Source organism: Triticum dicoccoides, chromosome 6A (assembly GCF_002162155.2).
Source record: "Triticum dicoccoides isolate Atlit2015 ecotype Zavitan chromosome 6A, WEW_v2.0, whole genome shotgun sequence".
In the NCBI taxonomy this organism is placed as follows: domain Eukaryota; kingdom Viridiplantae; phylum Streptophyta; class Magnoliopsida; order Poales; family Poaceae; genus Triticum; species Triticum dicoccoides.
The window spans coordinates 599456374-599476611 of NC_041390.1; the positions used below are offsets into that span (position 1 = coordinate 599456374).

The following is a 20238-nucleotide window of genomic DNA, read 5'->3' on the forward strand; positions in this document are numbered from 1 at the left end:
AGGCTTTGTAATGGGAATCGCCATCGTGCAACTACACTGTCAACGACCGCGACTACAACGTGGGATACTATCTTGTCGATGACATCTATCCTCAGTGGACGGCGTTTGTGAAGATCATATCCGAACCACAAGGCAACAAACAAAGCCACTTTGCAAAAATGCAGGAAGCAACTAGGAAGGATGCGGAGAGGGTATACAGAGTGCTTCAAGCTTGTCGGAAAATTGTTCGTGGAGCTGCAATGATATAGGAATCAGAAATTTTGTGACAGACGGTGACATTTTGTATTATTTTGCACAATATGATTGTCGAGAATGAGGGTGATGTGTAGCCCAAACCAATGGTTTTGAAGCGTATAGAGGACAAGTCCAAATCCCGGAAATCAAGATGCAAATCAGTTTATGAACTTTCTGCAAATTCATCATAATCTTCGAGATCATCAGGAGCACGCACAATTACTCAGTGATCTTGTGGAGCTTATGCTGACCCATAATGAAAATCAAAGAGGTTACGTTTGAGTTGTATACTTAATATAAATATTATGTAAAAACTATGTACTTTCACTACCAACATTTGTTATTTATGCGTGAGAATGGTGTGTATGATGAATTTGCATGTGTTTGAGTCTGGATTTAAGGTATGCGACTGGTGGCAGGACATATGAGGGGCTGTCCAACTACGTCCGTGGGCACATCCGAGCGTGTCTGTGGACGTATAGGGATGCGGATTTGCCAGGTCAGGTTATAAATGCTCTAAGAACAAAAGCGGAACAACTGAGATAGGAAAGACCACAATACTTGGTGAAGTATGTGTGAAGTCAACATTCATAGCAATGCACTTATGACGGAGAAAGAAACAAATAAATATTCTATTTGACATTTTTAGACAACTAGGTTAGGTGGGAAAACTCACGTCGCCCTCCACTGGTCATGTAACGGGTTCATGTGCATTAACGATCAAATTGTCTTGGATGTGATGTTAAATACATCATTAGTATCGGGAAAATAAATGACATCCTCTTCCACTTCTCCGCAAGCAGGAACTATGTTGCTGAAGCGATAGCTGATATTGCCTGGCCGTCACCCAACCTACTGCTCGTGGACTCAGCACCAGCTACGCTATGCGCCATTCTCCCTCTTGGGGGCGTTGTCGTGGAACTTAGGTGTGCTAGGTCATATGTGCGGGTGTTTAGGTCTTCAAGTGCTTATTCTGATAGCGTAGTCGCGTGCGTTCTATGTGTGCCGGTTATCTCATGATCGGCTTTATAAGAGGGCTACCTCACCATCATGTATCATTCAGAGATGTACTTCCTCTTGTGTTGCTTTATATATAAAGCCGGATGAAGGCCTGTTTCGAGAGAAAAAAGTGGGGTGGGGATTGTAGAAAGTGGAGGTGGAGGTGACACATGTGTGGGTGGGAACATGCGTAGGATTTTGTGGTGAACATGCGCATCATACACTCATCTCTATGAACGAACACATGCTCACCCTACCCCTATGAGCACCTTCTAGAGACTGAGTCGACATATCATCTTGAGATTTACGAAGTCGTCGTAGGCGCCTCCTTGTCGACGGGAACGTCTCCTTCCACTGAAAGCGCATTGCCGAAAATCCAAAAATAAATCCAAAAATAATGCGAGCACCAGGACTTGAACCCTGGTGGGCTGAGGATACTATTATCTCTCTGACCATCCAACCACTATTAGGATCATCCGTACATATAGTTTTTTCTCCTTCCATTGTAACGCACCGTTATTTTTGCCACTGCAGTATATAAGAAAATAATACATAAATATTGAGAAAAAATACCTAATATTTGGTGCAGTGTGAAGTTATCATTCACCGGAATACACCTATGCTAGAAAAGAACAACATAAATGTTCAACTGCCATTTAGACAACCAGGTTAGGTGGGAAAACCCACGTCGCCCTCCACCGGTCATGCAATGGGTTCATGTGCATCAACGGTCTAATTGTTTTGGATCGGATGTCAAACACGTCATTAGTATCGGGGAAATAAATGACATCCTCTTCCACTTCTCCGCAAGCGGGAACTATGTTGCTGAAGCGATAGCCGATGAATATTGCCGTGCCGTCACCGAACCTACTGCTCGTGGGTATCCATGCACATGCATCCATGTCCGCCTCAAACACTTCGACCTTGCGAGTGTGGTGAGTTGGAGTCAAGGCTGCAATTAGTCGTTCTCGCTTAATCATGAGTAGTTTACCTTGTGACCTGACAAGGTGCCGGCTGGTGTGGACGGCGTCCCACCCTTCTCTCACACCGTCTTCACATTCAGAAAAAGTATCCTCTTCCATGAAAGCTAAGTGTTTCGTGTCACTATCACCACCGACCAGTTCATCGTGAGCGTCTTCTTGACTCAACACTTCGTTGTTGTCCTCTCCACCCAATGCCTCATCATCCGAGTCTTCCTCAGAGTCCTCGTCACTTGACGAATCGATGTCGGTCAACCTCTTCCACATGCCGACGTCATACATATCGTCCTCGTGGCCGGGAGCATGCCTGATGATCCGTTTGACATTGGTAACAATGGGCTTGCCATCATCGTCCTCAGCAAGATGTAGTGCAAAAAGGTCCTCGGCCTTGGTGATCGCATAGAGCTTGTTGTCTCCAGAAAACATAATGTCACAGATACAAAAGTAGGGCATGGCCAATAGCCTCGGTACCCAGACTCCTTTCCCAGGTCGGCATAGAATCAGAGGGTACTTCCATGCATTACACGTGACGGCGACAAGGTCTTGGGGTGTCGACCGCATGACCACCTTGCGGATCTGGAATTCCTCCGGAACCTTGCCGATGATGGAGCCGAGCTCTGGGAGCGGAACGGTGGCGCCGGAAAAGTGGTTGTGCAGCCTATATGTGTGTGTCTGCGTAGCCCCGTCTTTACAGTCGAGGGCGATCCAGTCGCCAGTAGAGCCAACACACTCTGTGTTATTGCCGAAGGGTGCGCGGTGGATGCCGCCGTCCGAGAGCGTCAGGAAGGTGCCGTCGAGAAGGACGACCGATGGGAGCCGCCGCCGAGGGGAGACGTGCAGGCGCACGGCCGAGTGCCACGAGCGGCAGACGGCGCGGAAGCGGGCACGGTCGGCGATGTGCGGGAGGCGGGCGATCACCTGGCCCAGCAGATCCGGCAGGAGGCTCGACCACTCCGGGCTCGAGGCCGCCATGGCCAGAATCGGATCAGATCTTCTTCTTTTTTGGGGTTGGATCAGGTCCATATCGATCGATCGCATGTGAACTGCGTAGGAGAAAATCGCGTCTGTGCCGAGCCGGGGAGAGGATTACATATGTAGTGCGACGGAGGTTGCCCGGCCGTGATCCGAGTCTGAGTCTGATGGTGTGCCGAGCGTGTACGTGCATGGTTCACGAACGAGTCACGCTCGGGTCGGGAAGTCAACCCTGGACTGAACGTGTTCTTTGTGATTCTAGTTACGGACGGAGCACAAATGCCTCTCCTTGTTCCGACCCAATCGGCGGCGCCCAGAACGCGTGCGTGCGTCCTCGTCGGACGGAGGCTCGTTGACGACGGCGTCCGTCGGAAGCACAATCACCTCTCCCGCTGACGCACCTATATATGCGAGGTCGTCACGTTCCTCTCCGCTCGGTGTCGCCGCCGCGACGGGGATCGTCGACTCGCGACACAATCGATCGCGCGTACAGCCTCGTCTCATCAGTTGCAATATCAATCGATTGAGCATATAAACAACATTTTTTTTCAGGTTGCACCGCCTCTTTCAGTATCCACACGCGCAAGAGAAACGTTGTGCGGAAGACTGGTAGGTCCGATCAGACAACCAGCGGCGAGTGGAGATGGCTAGTTGCAACACATACAAAGCCCTAGTGGGGGCGCCAAAATCAAATGAGTGTGCCGCATCTCCACTATATATAGCCATCTATCACGGGCTCAACACTTGAGCCGCACATGAACCCTAAAGCCCAAAGTTTACTCGGTCACGATCCAAGTCCAACTCGGATCACATGGGTCGAGCGATCTGTCCAAATACACCGCGGGTGGATTTGACATTACCAAGGATTTAGGGATGCGTATTTTCTATGGTGGACCAGGTTCCAAGAGGGTTTGATGATAGTAATATGTATGGACTCGACAAAGCTAATAAAACAGTCACCATATGATCAAATGAGTGATTTTTCCTTCGTTCATAAATACAAGTCTTTTTAAAATGAGTGAATCTATACTCTAAATACGTTTATATACATTTGTATGTAGTCTGTTGAAATTTCTAAAAGACTTATATATCATCGAGTTCCATGTGCATGATCATAGCGAGAATATGTAATTAAATCACACTGAGCAAAAACTATACCGAGTACTGACAGACCGGACGCGCGCGCCTCCGCCGTCCGTTGGTTCTACCTAAGCAGCGACTTGTCCTTATGCCTTCCTACTCGCTCCCTTTGGGTTCGACACTTTATTTATCACACGAAAATGCTACAACAGCTCTGTACACTTGCAAGTCATCAATCCACGTGGGGCCCCAAGGGAAACGTTGTTGGATTGGCCCTTCGCTTTGGATCGATTGATCTCCAGCGCGCGTGCGTGAAAGAGTCTCTTCAAAAATATGTTGGTTGGGTAATAAAGTTGATGGTATAAAACATTTCAAGGATAAATGATGAAAGAAATTGTGAGGCCGTATTCAAACCTCACTTACTGACAAATTAACAAAACCATTCGGGTAGTATGAAAAATTAACCTTCTCATTTATATTTACTCCCTCCGTTTCTAAATATAAGTCTTTTTAGAGGTTTCAAATGGAATACAACATACGGATGCACATAGACATATTTTAGAGTGTAGATTCACTCATTTTATTCCGTATGCAGTCTCTTGTTGAAATCTCTAAAAAGATTTATATTTGGAAACAGAGGGAGTAGCATATCTTTTGGTAGCAATAAATTAATCATGTTAACACTTTCCGTATCAAACTTGGAACTTGTGAAGATTTTCCTATGCATCAAACACATCACATCATTTATGTGGCATTAACACCGTATATTTTGTACAAAAGAGAAGGATGATCATATCTTACGGAAATTAATGGCATATTTTCCAACACAAATTATCATAGTGCAATTAATGCTATAATTTTGTAGAGGTAATATATCTTAGTGCAATTAATATATGATATCTTTTGTACGCGTACAGTGAACTAATTCCTTATGATATATCTTATAATTATTTGCAACATTAAATGTGTGGTACATTCAGATGCATATAAATATGGTGGTATAGGAACTCCAAAACAAACAATTCCAGGTTCTAACAATGAAAAGAACACAAGCCATTAGTGTGACTCTTCTTATGTCATTTCTTGTTCTAGCGACCAGAGGAAAAGATGTGAGATATAGAAGGCAAGAGGAAGACAATACCCAGATTCTGACTTATCAAGGAGTTAATAAAACCATTCAGGTATGACTAATTAACCTTCTCATGTATATTTAGCATATATTTTTATGACTAACAAGCAAAGGAAATCTCAAAATAGATGGAAGACGGAGACGTCTATGATTGCATCGATGTGTATAAGCAACCGGGTTTAAACCACCCATTGTTGAAAGACCATAAAATCAAGGTAAATTAATTTCATAAAAATATGATATACATCCATGAATTGCTCGGTATATTGTCAGTTCATAATTAAGTCCACGAATGTTGCTTTAGTGTGTTCTACTCCCTTCTTGTTTCATCAATCTTTCTGGATATGCTTTTTTACATTAGAAAATTAGGACTATTGAAAATGAACTAAAGTGACAACCTTTTGACATAGTATAAGCTATGTCAATGATGAATAAAACTACAACATGTTTTGTGTGTATTGTCTGATGCATTTGTAATATTTTGTTACATGGTGGTTGATTTTATTTTCAAACAGATGAAACCAAGTTCTATCCCTGTTTGGATGGATACCGAAACATTTCCTTCAGATTCTTTTTCACAAGCAGAACCATCTATCATCGAGTGCCCAACAGGAACAGTTCCAATACTGCGTAGTAACGGAAGTAGCACCATAGCAACACACAATATTGATGGGCTAAAAAACGATATGCAATGGGAGGTGAGTTTTTGTATAAGTTACAAAATGAATTTTTTATCATAGTTTGATGGGATGTTTTGATAGGGTTGATTATGCCAATTGACGTATAATTGTTGCATTTATGATGCATATCATATGTACAATGTTGGATTAAAGATGCACCATAGACACTATAAATAATCTAATTAAATCCTAAGAAAGTACTCTAAGAAAAAAAAGTAATATTTGGATGGTAACGGTTAATTTTCCATCGAGGGTCACAATAATGAATGGTTTAGATTCACCAAGTTATTATGGAACAATGAGTTTTTTTTGGTAATTTTATAGTGAATGAAGGACCTTGTACTCTACAACATTTGAGTAGTTAGGAATGATTTTTGTGCCCTTAGATTCTTATATCTACTAAATAAGTTATGTATGAGCATTATTTTAGTTGTACATGAAGGAATTTTGATTTCATTACCAAGTTTTAGTAACACTCTATTGGAGAGTTTCATATATACTAGTCCCAAATTCTTAGTTTTTGGCATTAAGTTGTATTCATTAATTTCATTACTCTTTCCTTCCCAAAATGTGAATGACCACACATCTTAAGATTTAAGTTGTATCGACAACATGGCAATATGAAACGAAAGTGATAACATTTAAAATGCATTTGAATATGAATAATATAATATGATTTATGTGCCACATAACTTAGAACTTCTTAGCTTAATTAGTGGTCCAATTAAAAATTCTGATGGGATTGGCGCCTTACATTTTTTATAACGTGAATTAGATGTGATATCCTATCAGGTTTATCTATACATAGTATTCATTCTTGACATTTGCAGATGTTACTTTTATTTCTCGCAGAGGGCAGGACTCACATACATGGGTGATTTATATGGGGCGCGTGCTTCATTAAATGTTTGGGAGCCAAAGGTTAAAGGTAGCCAGGATTCTAGTGCAATTTGGATAAGTATTGAAAATAGAAGAGGACAACGGCCTGACGGCTGAGCGCCGGTCTTCGGGTAGCTCCAGCATTGAGTGGTGATGCTTTTGTTAGACTTCATGTTGCTTGGGTAATGCATAATATTATTTGGATACATGCTCTATATATTTCTATGATAAGAAATTAATAATGTATGTGTGTTGATATTTTGTTTTTGTTTTTGACCTTGGAACAAACTTGACAGTTCGATGGCTATTCAAAGAAGGGCTGCATTGACCACAGCTGTCCTGGATATGTGCAAGTCCACCCGCACATTGGTCCTGGATCAAGAATACAACCATCCTCTGTCTATGGTGGAGACCAGAGAGTAGCAGGCATTCAAATATTCAAGGTACGTATTATGTTATTCTTAAAATAAATTTGCAATATCTCAAGTACGTACCATGTACAAATGAACTAATTTATTTATTTATGGGCATATAGCTAACTAATTAATACTGAATTATTTTAGGAGCCGAAATCAAACTATTGGTGGGTGAGTTACAATAACATAGCAATTGGATATTGGCCGGGTGGGCTGTTCGAATTCATTAGATACAAGGGCGATTTGGCGTTCTAGGGCGGGCAGGTTGAGGGGCCGACAGCGTCATCAAAGTCTACGCAGATGGGCAGCGGCCATTTTGCTTCGGAAGGATTTGGAAAAGCAGCGTTCATAAGAAAGATCGAGATTGCAGACGACACGGTCAAGTTTGCGACCCCTGATAGATACCTAGTGGGGCAAGGGTCGAGCGATCCGTCCAAATACACTACGGGTGGATTTGAAATTAGCAAGGATTTCGGGATGACTATCTTCTATGGTGGACCAGGTTCCATGAGGGCCTGATCTGATGATAGTAATATGTATGGACGCACTAGACAAAGCTAATAAAACAGTCACTATAGGATCGAATGAGTTGTTTCTAAATACAAGTCTTTTTAGAGATTTCAATACGGGCCATATATAGAACAAAATGAGTGAATGTACCCTCTACATCTGTATGTTGTCTCTACTGATGAAATTTCTAAAAGGCTTATATATCATGGAGTTCGGTGTGCATGATGATAGCGAGAATATGTAATGAAATCACACTGAGGTTCGGATGGGATTTTCTTGTTTCTTGCAAAGTATGCCGGGAGGGAGTAGAAAAGCCAGCCATGGGGATAATGGTCCGTTGGTTCTACTTTTATCTGAGCATGCAGCGACCCGTTGGTTCTACTTTTACTGACAGGTTTAGATTGATACATGTGGGTTGCTAGTAGTGTTAATTATGTCTCATCTTCGCGGTCCGTTGGTTCTACCTGAGCAACGACTCATCCTTGTGGTTGGAGACGAGATTGGCTGTGTCGCGCCACCGAGACACCTCGCGCTCCTTGTCCCGCAGCTTCCTCTGCGCGCGCTGCAGCTCCGTCTCCAGATCCGCGATCCGCTGCTCGTGCCGCGACTGCAGGAGCTCGTGCAGCCTCCGCTCCAGCACCCGGGCCGGCACACCGCCGTGGCACGCCTTGCTCTCTTCATCCTCCTCGTCAGTGTCTCCCTCCTCCTCCTCCTCGTTGTCTTCGTGTTCCTTGCAATCTCTTGCCGCGTCGCCGAGGACACCGTCGATGTCGACGCAAGCAGGGGAGCGGCTCTCCGAGGAGATGTCGCTCTTCGCCTCGGACTGCAAAATCAATGGGAATTCAGTTCAGGACAGCGTCAAATTGGCACAGAGCGAGCACGCCGCCACGCCGGCGGCAGTGGCGGCACGAGTGGACGGTACCTCGAGCTTGTGATCTCGCCGCGGTCTCACGCATTCCTCCTCATCGTCCTCCTCGTTGTCTTCGTGTTCCTTGCATTCTGTTGCCGCGTCTATGTCTTGGTCACCGTCTATGTCGACGCAAGCAAGGGAGCCGCTCTCCGAGGAGATGTCGCTCTTGGCCTCCGACTGCAAATTAAAGTTCAATCGGAACTTAGTACAGAATTGTCAAATTGACATAGAGCGGGCGCGCGTGAGCACCACTAGTTGTACGAGCACGACGGTACCTCGAGCTGGTGATCTCGCCGCGGTCTAACACATTCCTCCTCATCGTCGTGGTCGGAGTCGACCTGCAGGCGCTTCAGTTCAGCCTCGAGCTCTGCTTCCATTTGATCCAAGGCCGCGGCGGCATCTCCAACGCCGGCATCGCCGCACGCCGAGGCGGCATCGCGCGAACCACGGGACAACGGGGCGTCCTCGCCGCCGGCGTCCTTAAAGACGATGCGCTCCTTGACGACGCTGGCCCCGTCGTCGACATGACCGCCGTCAGACAAGTCGGAGCGGGTGCTGCCACGCGCCTCCGCCTTGACGTCCATCACCAGCCGCTCCATCTGGGCGCGCAGCTCCGCCATCCTGCTCAGCTCCGCCGCGCCCCTGGACAGCAGCAGCACCAGGCCCGCGCCCAGCCCGAGGCTCGCCGCCGACACCTCCGGCGCCGCCTTCATCCCTGCGCAAACGAAACGATTAACCACGCCACGCCATTGACCATCACCATCAACGCCAATCACTAACTCAGCCAGTTCACGGTAATCACTCACGTACCCTGCAGGGAACTCCGAGGCGACTCGCGAACCTCTGTTTCTTGCTTGCTCGCCACGACCTTCGGCGCGGCCACCACCTCCTCTACGGCGTCCTCCTTGGCGGCCGCTCCGGCGCCGCTGGAGCAGTAGCGGGGAATGCGCAGGCGGCAGCCGAACCTGCTGCTGCCCCTGCCGAGAATGCGCGACAGCAAGGACCGTGGTGAGCGGCACTCGCGCCGGATCCTGCTGGCGCAGGCAGCATTGGTGAGGTGGGCGCCGACTGTGGCCGGCGAGGAAGTTGGCGAGGCCGAGAGGCGCGGGGGCAGCGGCAGCGTTTCCGCCGTGCTCCTCTCCATTGCCATTTGCGATCGAGACACTGAATGGCGCGGCAATGGCGAGGGGATTCGAGGAATGATGGAGGATTCCATGTTGGGCGCGCATATTTATAAGGAGACGGAAATGGTGGGCAGTGTGGGGTTTAAATGGGCGTTAAACCTTCCATGTCCTTTGACCAACCACGCTTCATTTTCCCTTGATTTAAGAAACGCTGTGCTAGTACAACTTCCTTTCCGTTCCTTTTTTCATACATGCGGCGTATTAATGATCCCGATTAACGAAAAGAATAATTGACTTGCAAAATCAGTCATTAAATTTTATCTTGGTACCTATAATTTAAGTTTGTGGCCTTGTATAAGGGAATGAAGGGAGTAATGTTTTTTCAAATCTTCCCGATAATTTCCGGCGTTTGATTTTTTTTTAATCTACTCTTTGAGTTTGAAGTGTACCACCTCCGTGATGAGTTTGTACAATTCTGATTTGTAAGGGTTGAGAGTTGATACATATACTCAAAATTTAACTTGCTATAAAAAAAAATTCAGACAACGCCTTGAAGCAGAATCTTTGCCGAATTGAGGGGTTTCTCATTTTCAATTTCATTCCAACGAAATCAATAAAGACACATTTCGCACAAACAAAAAGAAATCAATAAAAACACATGGCGAGGCAATGGTTGATTGAAGCGGAATATCATGATAGATTATATCTCGGGTTCTATAATCTGCACATGATAGATGGCTTACAATTAGAACTGTGTGACATTTGGCTAGTCGCCATTTTTGTCGACTAGGCCTTGTTTAAGACTTTGAGGACTATTGTAACTTACCTATGAATAAGTTGCTGGTCAGGTAAATCAAGACTCCATTTGCTAAATTAAAAAAACGGATAGCTCATCAAAAAAGAATTTACACCTGCCATGATACCTTCTAGCGTCTGGATCACAAAAAAAAGTGTCATGCTCCTTTGGCTTTGGATGTTGGCTTACCCGAAATGATTATTCAAGGCATGGAGTAACAAGTCAAGGTTGAGGAAATTGTGGCTTCGAGCAATGGCATGGACCTGACTCAGGCGTTTTTACATGTTAGCTTGGTTGGGGAGATTGCCGCTTTTGGTTTCGTATCCAGAGTTTGATAGCGCCTACTGAACTTCCAGCTTGAAGGCTTCTGAGTCCGACGAGTCGCTTGATGACATTGGCAGGTCACAAGTCCCAACAACCTCTACCTTCCTGGATGAGTTCTTGAGCAACTTCAGTTGCTTTGTACCACATTCCTTGCTCGATGCAGCAGTTTATGTGCAGATTGGAGGGGCCTCTAACCTTGCCGAGAGGCGTAGTTGACGTTTGGATAAGAAAAACAAAAATTCCAACGTCCCGACTTCAAAACATGCTGAATTTAGGCAGGCTGAGCCTTTCGGGAAAGAAAGATCACAAAAGTAATACTCCAAGAAAGCCTTAAGCACTAAATTGCCCGAATAGCTCATCGATGAAGAGTTCTTTTTAGTTCTTGTTACCCTGGATTACAAAATCTCGGGAAAAGAAAGATCACAAGAGTAATACTCCAAGAGACATGTTACTGCCCTGGAGTGATACTATCGGTGAGCCCGACACCAAAAGAAGTTACTTTGAGATGCATGTTTGCTGCACATTGTTATGAATCTCCGGCCAGGAGCGTGCCGATCGCGAACTCTAAGCAGGCAACGATACCCACCGCCGGCCGTGGTTCAAAACCCGAAATTTTTATTAATTAATAATTCAATAATTATGGAAGTAGTAAAGGATAAATGGAAATTTAAAAAATAGTAAGGACGTAGTGGATAACGGCGTCCAGCCCGACACAGATGAGAATAACGTCCCAGTATGGACGCTGTTGTTGCCAGCATCCACCATCTGGTTGCGCCTAACCCCGACTCTCTGAACCAAATAGCATGCTGGAGGCCGCCGCCTCCGCCTCGTCCTCGTCGCCAACCTTTAGCTTCCCGCTTCTTCGCTGGCCAGGCCTCCGGTTCATCCATCCCCGTTGCCCACTTTTTCATGGACCGCGCTCGGCCTCTGCCTCGTTGCCCCGACCTCTGGGTCGTCCCCGTCGCCCACACCCTTACGGCTGCCCCCGACCTCATCACGGCCAAAGGGGGTGGGCAGAGGACGTGGCTGCTGCATAATCAATAATTCGGCTGGAGGTGATCATCCATGTCTCTTCACTGCTTGTTCGTGTGTCATCTCAACCATTGGTAGCAGCATGGATCGTCGCAGGGTACATCACGACACTGTAATTTGCCCTGATAAAAGGTACACATTCTGCTAGTCCCCAAATAAACGGTAGATGCTTTCAAATTACTTCTATTAATGATTTACTATTTGTCTCTTATTCTGGTTAATAGACTGGTATTGTCTGTCGAACCAAAATAATATAAATTTCGAAACTGTTATGAAATGACCTAGTACTTAAGCAGTTGAGCATAACTGATTGATATGCTATCTTGCGGTAGCTTTACTGATTTCACTGACTGCCTAAGCGTAGGTGAAAACATTGGATTGTTTGAGCTTTGATATTTCATTCCAACATCTTACTCATTCCTTTTATGTTGTAACATGGTCTTCAAATGGAAACAAATGGCCATTTCAATGATTTGTTATGGATGGCTCACAGCCAGCACAAAATACCCAAAACTTGGGAAAATGTGAGTATCCTTTAAATTTGCATGCCTTATGTTAAACTAAGTGGTTAACTAAAGACTAATTGTTCTGTGTATTTATGCAGCCTAACATTTTCTTGAATGTATGGTGTTATCGTGTCGGCATCCCATTTGATCCTCTATGTAGCTCAGCTTTAGAGAACCTTGTTTTTTATCAGATTGCTAAGATGAGGAAAATTCAATGTCTACAAATATTTGATATTGGCCTCGGGAGAGCATTGGCGGCCCAAGACACATAGTTTTCACCTATGTGTACTAGAATTTGAAAATTCACCGACAGATGTTTGATGCAATGACGAATGCATTGCACTTTCATACCTTTGTGATTCCCCTTCAATTATTGTTGTGTTGCTTCCACTGCTGACTTTGCTCAACATGTCTCGATTTTGCATGAAATTAACATATAACTCTATTACTTGTCATGTAGTCTGGGACTTGGTCTTCTAAAAAATCATTGTCCATCCTCTTTCCTCGTATATTAAAATTAATTGAAAATAATATGGTCCAAGAGCTCAAATATCAAAGCGAGGTTGGATATTCAGGTTGTTTTGAGGATTGTCATTATTAGTTCCAAGTCCTCGACACGTCTCACTCTTGATGTCTTCTCGGAGGAAGTGCTAATTTGGAAGGAACACTATACTCCACACCCATAGATCCATGTCGCACTTCACCATCCACTTAAACGAGAACATTTAACACGTTCTTACATTCGCCTACAAACATGAAGTGCAGTAAGTGAATATCTTAATTTTAAATTATGTACTGTAGACTCATAACAAAAAAATTGGCTTCTCGTAAACTAGCATAACTTAATATCACTGAGCTTCTATTTGTTAGTAGGAAACGACCCGATTTAGTTCAATCTGATGGTTGGGCGAACAACAGAACTGGATGCTATTTGTGATGGCGTCCACACCTGGACGCTGTCCTCAATAGCGTGCAGCCCTGGACGCTATTGTTCATTGCGTCCTTCTCATTTTTAAAATTTCCACCAACCTTTGACCAGTTTCAAAATAAATGAATTATTAATTACTATTAATAAAAAATTTGGGTTCAAAACCGTTTGGCACGTATGCATATGCCTCCATCCGCGGTACAGACAGGGTGGACCGACGGTAGGTGTCCCATTGAATCCATGCACGCGCGCACCTGCACACATTTACAAGCCGACCCCTTTTGAATTTCCAACCCGGCTGGCTCGCTCGAATTTTAGTCGATCGGTTCGTACGCCGTTTTTGGTGCGCGATTTGTATATGAAAAAATGCACTGACGCGAGATGGGGTCGCAGGAGCAATGAGGGTGGCCCGGCGGTGGTAGCTGGGTGCGCTCCCGCGCTCGCCGGCTTGGCTTGGCTGGCTAGTCCACGCCCGACCGTCGCGGGGGACTCGTGACCCACCTTTATAAATCGGCGCCTCATCCGGTTCACGGGTGGATCGGCCTGGTCAGCGACTCCCCGATCATTTGCTCAATCGGCGGTCCTTGGATGGTTAGAGGGTTGTGGTATCTCAGTTTATCAGAGTTTAAGTCCTGGTGATCACATTTATTTTTAAATTTATTTCAGGATTTTCGAAGATGCACATTCAGTGGGAGAAGACGTTCCCGTCGACGACGAAGTGCCTACGGTAACTTCGTAAATTTCAAGATGACATGTCGGCTCAGTCTTTCGAAGGTACTCATAGAGGTAGGGTGTGCGTGTGTGCGTTCCTAGGGGTGAGTGTATGCGCGTGTATATAAGCGTTTGCGTCTGTACTGTGTTAAAAAAACATGCCCGTGACCTGTCAAACGCTAGAGGCGCGCCTTGTGAAACGTCGATGCACACGCGCCCCTTGTGGTGCTCAGCCACGCGCCTTCGCGACTCCCATCGCCGGGGGCTGCCCTGGGCCGTCCTTGGGGATGGCACCTACCTCACGCTCCCACACAACAGGAAATAAGCCACGTGCTGGAAAAAACCTCACGCTCCCACACAGCAGACGCGCAATAATCGCGCGCGAGGTAAAATTGGTTCAGCGCGCGGAGGAAAACGGCATCGCGTGTGGTGTATTTGTTGCGCCCGCTCCCGCGTGCTGGACAACGACGATTCACCTGCGACTTCACTTAACTGCTGCCCCGCCTTCGCCTCGCCCCACGCCGCCGACCCGCATTCGCCCCGCCCTACGCCGCCGCCGGCGATGGAAGGCCGCACCGACATCCCCCAACCCCTCCCTACACCCGCGACCCCTCTGTCGCCGCCGCCGCCGAAAACCCTACCGTGGGGCTGAGCTTCGGCTTCGCCGCCGGCGCCCCTCCTCCTCCAACCGCTGGTCTCGCACGCAGCCTTTTCATGGCGCCACGGATGACCTCGCAGGGTGGTGTCACGCCCGCCGCCCGCCGTGAAGCTACGGGCCCCGTCTCCAAGCGACCGAATGCGGTGACGGCGACGGTAGGGAAGGTGTCTGGGAAGAAGAACAAAGCGGATGGCTCTTCTAGGCGGCCGGAGAAGAAACTTGCAGGGCGTCCGACCGCGCCTCCGCCGACCGAAGTGCCGGAGAGCTCGCAATTTGTTGCGCCGGCGACCAATGCGCACAAGGTGTTTGATGAAATGCCCACGAGATATGATTCCACCCCTTTTTTGTTATTGTTTTTACATAGTCACTAGAACTACCAAAATGTGATGTGGCAGCTTGCACCAGTTAAAGATTTAGATAGCAAATATCACAATTCCCAGATTGGTAAGCTAACATTCGATGATAAAACGAAACAAAAAATACATGTAGAAATAGGTTGGACACATACTACTCATAAATTAAACAACTAATTCTGGTGGAAAGACCCACGCCTTCCAATAGGCGTATACACGACTTATGGGCCCTAAACTTCCAATAATCCCTGTTTGCATGTCAAACACATCATTTGTATCTAGAAAATATATGACATCCTCTTTCACTTCTCCACGAGCAGAAACTATCTTGTTGAAGCCCTCGCTGATGAACATCGCCTGACCGCCACCTAGTCTGCTGGTGTCGTGGTTTTGTCACGGCAGATGTCCTCGTGAAAGGACTTAGTCGTGGAGCCATCGCAACGGGTTAGCTTGAAGGGGTTAAAGCGGACACAGGGACGCAAGAGAGTTTATACTAGTTCGGCCCCTTCGGTGAATGTAAAAGCCTACGTCTAGTTGTGATGGAATTGATGGGGTTTCGATGACTAGGGAGCAAATAAGCTTCGCCTAAGTCTCGAGTTGTTGTCTGTTCTCCTTGAACCACCGCCGGGTCGTCCCCTTATATACACGGGTGACGCCCGTCGGTTCACAGAGTCCCAATACCGGCTCATAGATGTGTCCGGTTTGGTCTCTACTTATTCCTAACTTATAATACAAGTTACATACCAACGCCGGTTTATGGCTACATGCCTTGAACCGACTATGGGCCTTGAGCCCTCATCTGCCTTCTTGGGCTTTAACATAGTTAACTACTGATGAAGTTAACCCGGCCCAGATAGGCCGGTTTACGCCCAGTAGTGATATCCCCAACATTAGGCTCCAGATTTATTTGAACAGATTCATGTCAATCCTTAGCAAAAATCTTCATCTTCAACATCTTCTTGTAGTTTGTTGAACCGCCGTGATGTCATCTTCTCTGGTTGTTGTAAACCGGCGTGATGTCACCTGTTATAAAGAAACTTTACCCATGATACCTTTTTTGTTTAATAGGTCTGCGACAATTGAGGCGACAACTTCGTTTTCAAACCCACGGTCCCTTGATTTTCGCGCCTGACACATGTCCCTTGCCTTATAAATAGGACCGAAGGGTCATTTCTTTTTCCCCTTCGTGCCCTTCTGCTTCGTCTTCCCCGCGTCGTCCAGCTTCGGAGCTCCGCCGCCGTCGACGACCTCTGCTCCAACCTTGGCCGCTGCATCACCCTGATTGTACCAGAGCATCGCGGCGACCTTCTGTTTCCTCCTCGGCTCCGGTGAGTTCTTCACCTTTTCCTCCGTAGATCCGTTCTAGGGTTTCCAAGTTCTTCAGTGTTCATCGTCTACTTCGTACTCATATGATAGATCTTAGATGAACCTGTGAACCTTTGCTCTGTGTAGCGGTAGTTTTTAGCATCCGCCTTCACTTACATGCCTCAAGACCATAGATCTACCTGTATCTCTGCCCATTGATTCGGTACTGTTCTTTTTTGAACCTTGAATATTTTCCTTCTTTTCTGAACTTGCTTCAGATCCGTCGCCGTAGAGAAATCTTGTGAAATCTGTTTCTGTACACTTACCCATCCGCAATCTCAACTGTTTCAATGCTTAGATCCGGCGGTTTAACTTTGTAGAACAATTACCAAACCGGTATATACCATTAGTCCCCTTGTTGAACCGCCAGATGCTGTTTGCTTCATAAAACTCCGGTTTAGATAGAGCTGTCTCCGGTTTAACATTGTACATACCAGTGTACTTTAATCAATGCCTTCTTGAACCGGAATCACCTATTTTATAGATTCCATCATGGCCAAGCAAGTATATGAGTGCAACTGGGTTCCTTCTCGCGTCACAGAGACTGAACTGAACAATTTAGTCCTGATCGGCGCTTTAGGCAGCAAAAACACCATCCATTGGAGGGTCCCTGGCGAAGAATGCCCTCCCACACCTCAAAAAGGAGAGGTCGTCGTTTTCGTAGATCACTTAGCCCGGGGCTTTAAGCCACCCGGTTCTAAATTTTACCGGGACGTTTTAGCCAATTTTCAACTCCACCCACAAGACATTGGCCCCAACTCTGTTACAAACATGTGTCACTTCCAAGTACTCTGTGAGGCGTTCTTTCAAGAGGAGCCCACCGTTGAGCTGTTCAGAGACTGCTTCCATCTAAACCGCCGCACTGAGTTTACTGACGGTTCCAATACAGAATTGGGTGGTGTGGCGATTCAGAAAAGGAAAGAGGTCACATACCCTCAAGCCAAACTGCACAGCCATCCCAAAGAATGGAATCAAACATGGTTCTATTGCAAAGACACCTCCCCTGCTGGTGAAAATCCTTTGCCCGGCTTTTGTCCGGAGCGGCTTAGCAATACACACCCCTTTCCGCAAAGGTTGACTGCCAAGGAGAGAAGCAAATATGCTCCTCAACTGTCCAAGCTCAGAGCCTTCATGGCCAACGGTTTAACAAGAGTTGATCTCGCTCGCTGTTGGATATCGTGGAGCATACTGCCCCTTAGTCAGCGCTCCGGTTTGATGTGCGAGTATACTGGCAGTGTTGATGACCCACTGCGACATGCTAACATCCAGCTCACCGACAAAGAAATCACAGAGGCTGTGAATAAAATGTTGAATGAACCGGAACACGTCTGTGCTCGAACCGGCCTGCTTCCCTTCTGTGCCATCAACAAACCGCCAGCTGTAAGAGTTTGATCTTTCTTTTTACTGAACCTGTTATTGATATATCTGGTTATTGTTTAATATCAATGTCTGTTTAAACAGGGTAATGATCCGTTTTGGGGCAAGAAACTTCCACAGGAGAAGCCAGAAAAAGCAGACAAACCGGAACGACCAACCCGGCCAAAGACTAAAGTCGTGAAACGGCCTGCTCATAAGAAGAAAACCACTGCATCTTCTGATCCGGCCCCTGATGATGATGTGGGTAATCCGGACCTTGAGGTAGAGCTTGACTCACTTGGCTTATTTTTCATGCGCCTTATTGATGATGATATTTGTCAGGATGATGCCGAAGCCAGCCATGCTGATGCTGCAGAGGTAATTATTCTCTCCTCCGATTCAGACCATTTGCCTTCACTAAAAATCCGTCAGGCAAACCAGAAGGTTAAATTTTCTCATCCTCTTGCTTACTTGGATCCCAAATTTCTTATGAAGACCCAACAACATGAAGCTCGCCGCACAACCCGGCATAGCGGCCAGGTAGTTACCTCCGCCGGTTTACCGAACAATCCGGTTCGGAAACGCTGTTCAGAGGTCTCTAATTTGCTTGTCAGTGCTTGTCCTAAAGCGGGCTGTTTTCGTCAACCTCTTAATCCATCTGACTCCGATTATCAGCTTACTTCCAACTCATCCTCTGGCGAGTCATCGGCTACTCAGCTGCCACCGCTCAAAACGGTGCTTGGGTAAGCTATACTTATCATAATATTTTTGGTACATCACCTTGTAACACATCTTGTATTTGACTTTGTTATTCCTTTCAGGGCCAAGCCTAGGCCGAGCAAGAAGGCTCGCCTGGATAAAGCGGCTGAGGAGGACACCGTCCCTGAACCGAGTAAAACACCGGATCTTGAAGCGACTATTCATAAAGATATACCCAATGATCCACCACAGCAGGATGACGATTTTATTGCTGAAGAAAGGCCTATTGACACCTCAGGCCCTGTCAACCAGCCCACAAGCCCCATCCGGTTTGGGAAATCCACCAGTCCATCCCGGCCTGCTGACAAACCGACCGCGCCAGTGCAAACCGGTGATGCTAAGGATGATGAAGTTGTAATTACTGGTGTTGGCCGTACAGAGCCCAGCAATCCTGTTGCTTTATCCAAGCATACCGCCAAAGAAGAATTTGCTGCCATGGGCAAAGGCAAGTGGAATGTTGACTTGGTGACCTATGCTGCTCTGAATGCCCAAGATCTTCATTCTGGCTACCTGAACCGGCTGTATACCAGCCGTGATTATGAAGCTGGTCTGGTGAATATGATGAAAGAGAAATTTGAGGTAACTTCCATGTGCTTTCCCCTGCTTGGATATTTCAATCTTGTTAAGTCTCCTAGCCCCCAAGGGCCGGTTTAGAACCTTCATTCAAACCGGGACTTGTGAATATAAATCTTAATACTTCGGAATTCGCTGATGTAGCCTCCAAGGGCCGGTTCAACTTAGCGTAGTTAAACCGGGACTTTAAGTAATTGTCAACTTTATTTGAGCAAATAGCCATTAGCCCCCAAGTGCCAAGTTGAATACTTGTATTGATCTTGGGACTTTAGAATCTATTGAAAGATTAAGATCAAATATACATTAGCCCCAAAGTGCCAAGTGCATAACTTGTTATGTGGTTGGTGCTTCAATTATTGCACTGCTTGCTGAATCATATAACTGTCGGTATGCAGGCTGAGCTGAAGACAAAAGAAAACCAAGTCGCCGATCTCCAAGAAAATCTGAAGTCCCAACAAGCTGAAACCTCCAAAGCAAAAGAGGAATTAACCAGCGCTTTAAGCGCCATGGAACAGCTTAAGGAGGGCTTCAAGAAAGAGCGGGCGGATTGGGCCACTGAAAAATCCGCTTTAACCAAATGAGTAGAAGATGCCGAGGCTGCACTGAAACCGGTGGTGGACGAACTGAACAGCATAAAGCGGCATGTGCATGCCATGACCGCTGCTATCTTTGGTAAGCTGGTTTGATTTCTGGATTGATTCGGACGTCTTATAGAGCTGCCGGTTTGTTAACCCTTTGTAATATTTCAGGGACAAGCATTGGTCACTTGGGGTCAGATGTGCGGAAGAAATTGAAAGCCGCCTACACATTGATCGAACAGTTGTACACTGGTGCACAACGGATCATCTGTACTGCATCCCACAACAATCCGGCACCCACTTTGATACAGGATACTCTGAAGAGACTATCGATGCTTCCTGCCCGGGTTGAAGAGATAAAGAAATCTGCTGCTCGAACCGATGCG

The 20238-nt window shown here is 46.3% G+C and overlaps 2 protein-coding genes and 1 pseudogene across 2 annotated transcripts; 1 reads left to right on the forward strand and 2 right to left on the reverse strand.

The window, feature by feature from the left end:
• Nucleotides 1–1889: 1889 nt before the first annotated feature.
• LOC119316071 lies at nt 1890–3185 on the reverse strand. The gene has a single exon (XM_037590450.1). The coding sequence runs from the start codon at nt 3183–3185 to the stop codon at nt 1890–1892; it is 1296 nt and encodes a 431-aa protein (XP_037446347.1).
• Nucleotides 3186–5302: 2117 nt separating this feature from the next.
• On the forward strand, nt 5303–8194 carry LOC119314454 (annotated as a pseudogene).
• Nucleotides 8195–8210: 16 nt separating this feature from the next.
• On the reverse strand, nt 8211–9971 carry LOC119314453 (sodium/potassium/calcium exchanger 1-like). The gene is made up of 4 exons (XM_037589177.1): nt 9600–9971; nt 9065–9504; nt 8802–8966; nt 8211–8702 (listed from the first exon to the last, which is right to left on the reverse strand). Exons 1-4 carry the CDS (start codon nt 9937–9939, stop codon nt 8340–8342), a joined length of 1308 nt encoding a protein of 435 aa, XP_037445074.1. The 5' UTR covers nt 9940–9971; the 3' UTR covers nt 8211–8339.
• Nucleotides 9972–20238: the final 10267 nt, after the last annotated feature.

What these genes read in the sequence shown, in the direction of transcription:
- LOC119316071 (XM_037590450.1), bottom strand. Translation starts at nt 3,185, where the DNA reads ATGGCGGCCTCGAGCCCGGAGTGGTCGAGCCTCCTGCCGGATCTGCTG.
- LOC119314453 (XM_037589177.1), bottom strand. Translation starts at nt 9,939, where the DNA reads ATGGCAATGGAGAGGAGCACGGCGGAAACGCTGCCGCTGCCCCCGCGC. An exon ending in GCCTCGGAGTTCCCTGCAGG is followed by an intron (nt 9,505 to 9,599) that starts GTACGTGAGTGA and finishes TCGTTTGCGCAG; the next exon opens with GGATGAAGGCGGCGCCGGAG. An exon ending in GGCGAGATCACCAGCTCGAG is followed by an intron (nt 8,967 to 9,064) that starts GTACCGTCGTGC and finishes TTTAATTTGCAG; the next exon opens with TCGGAGGCCAAGAGCGACAT.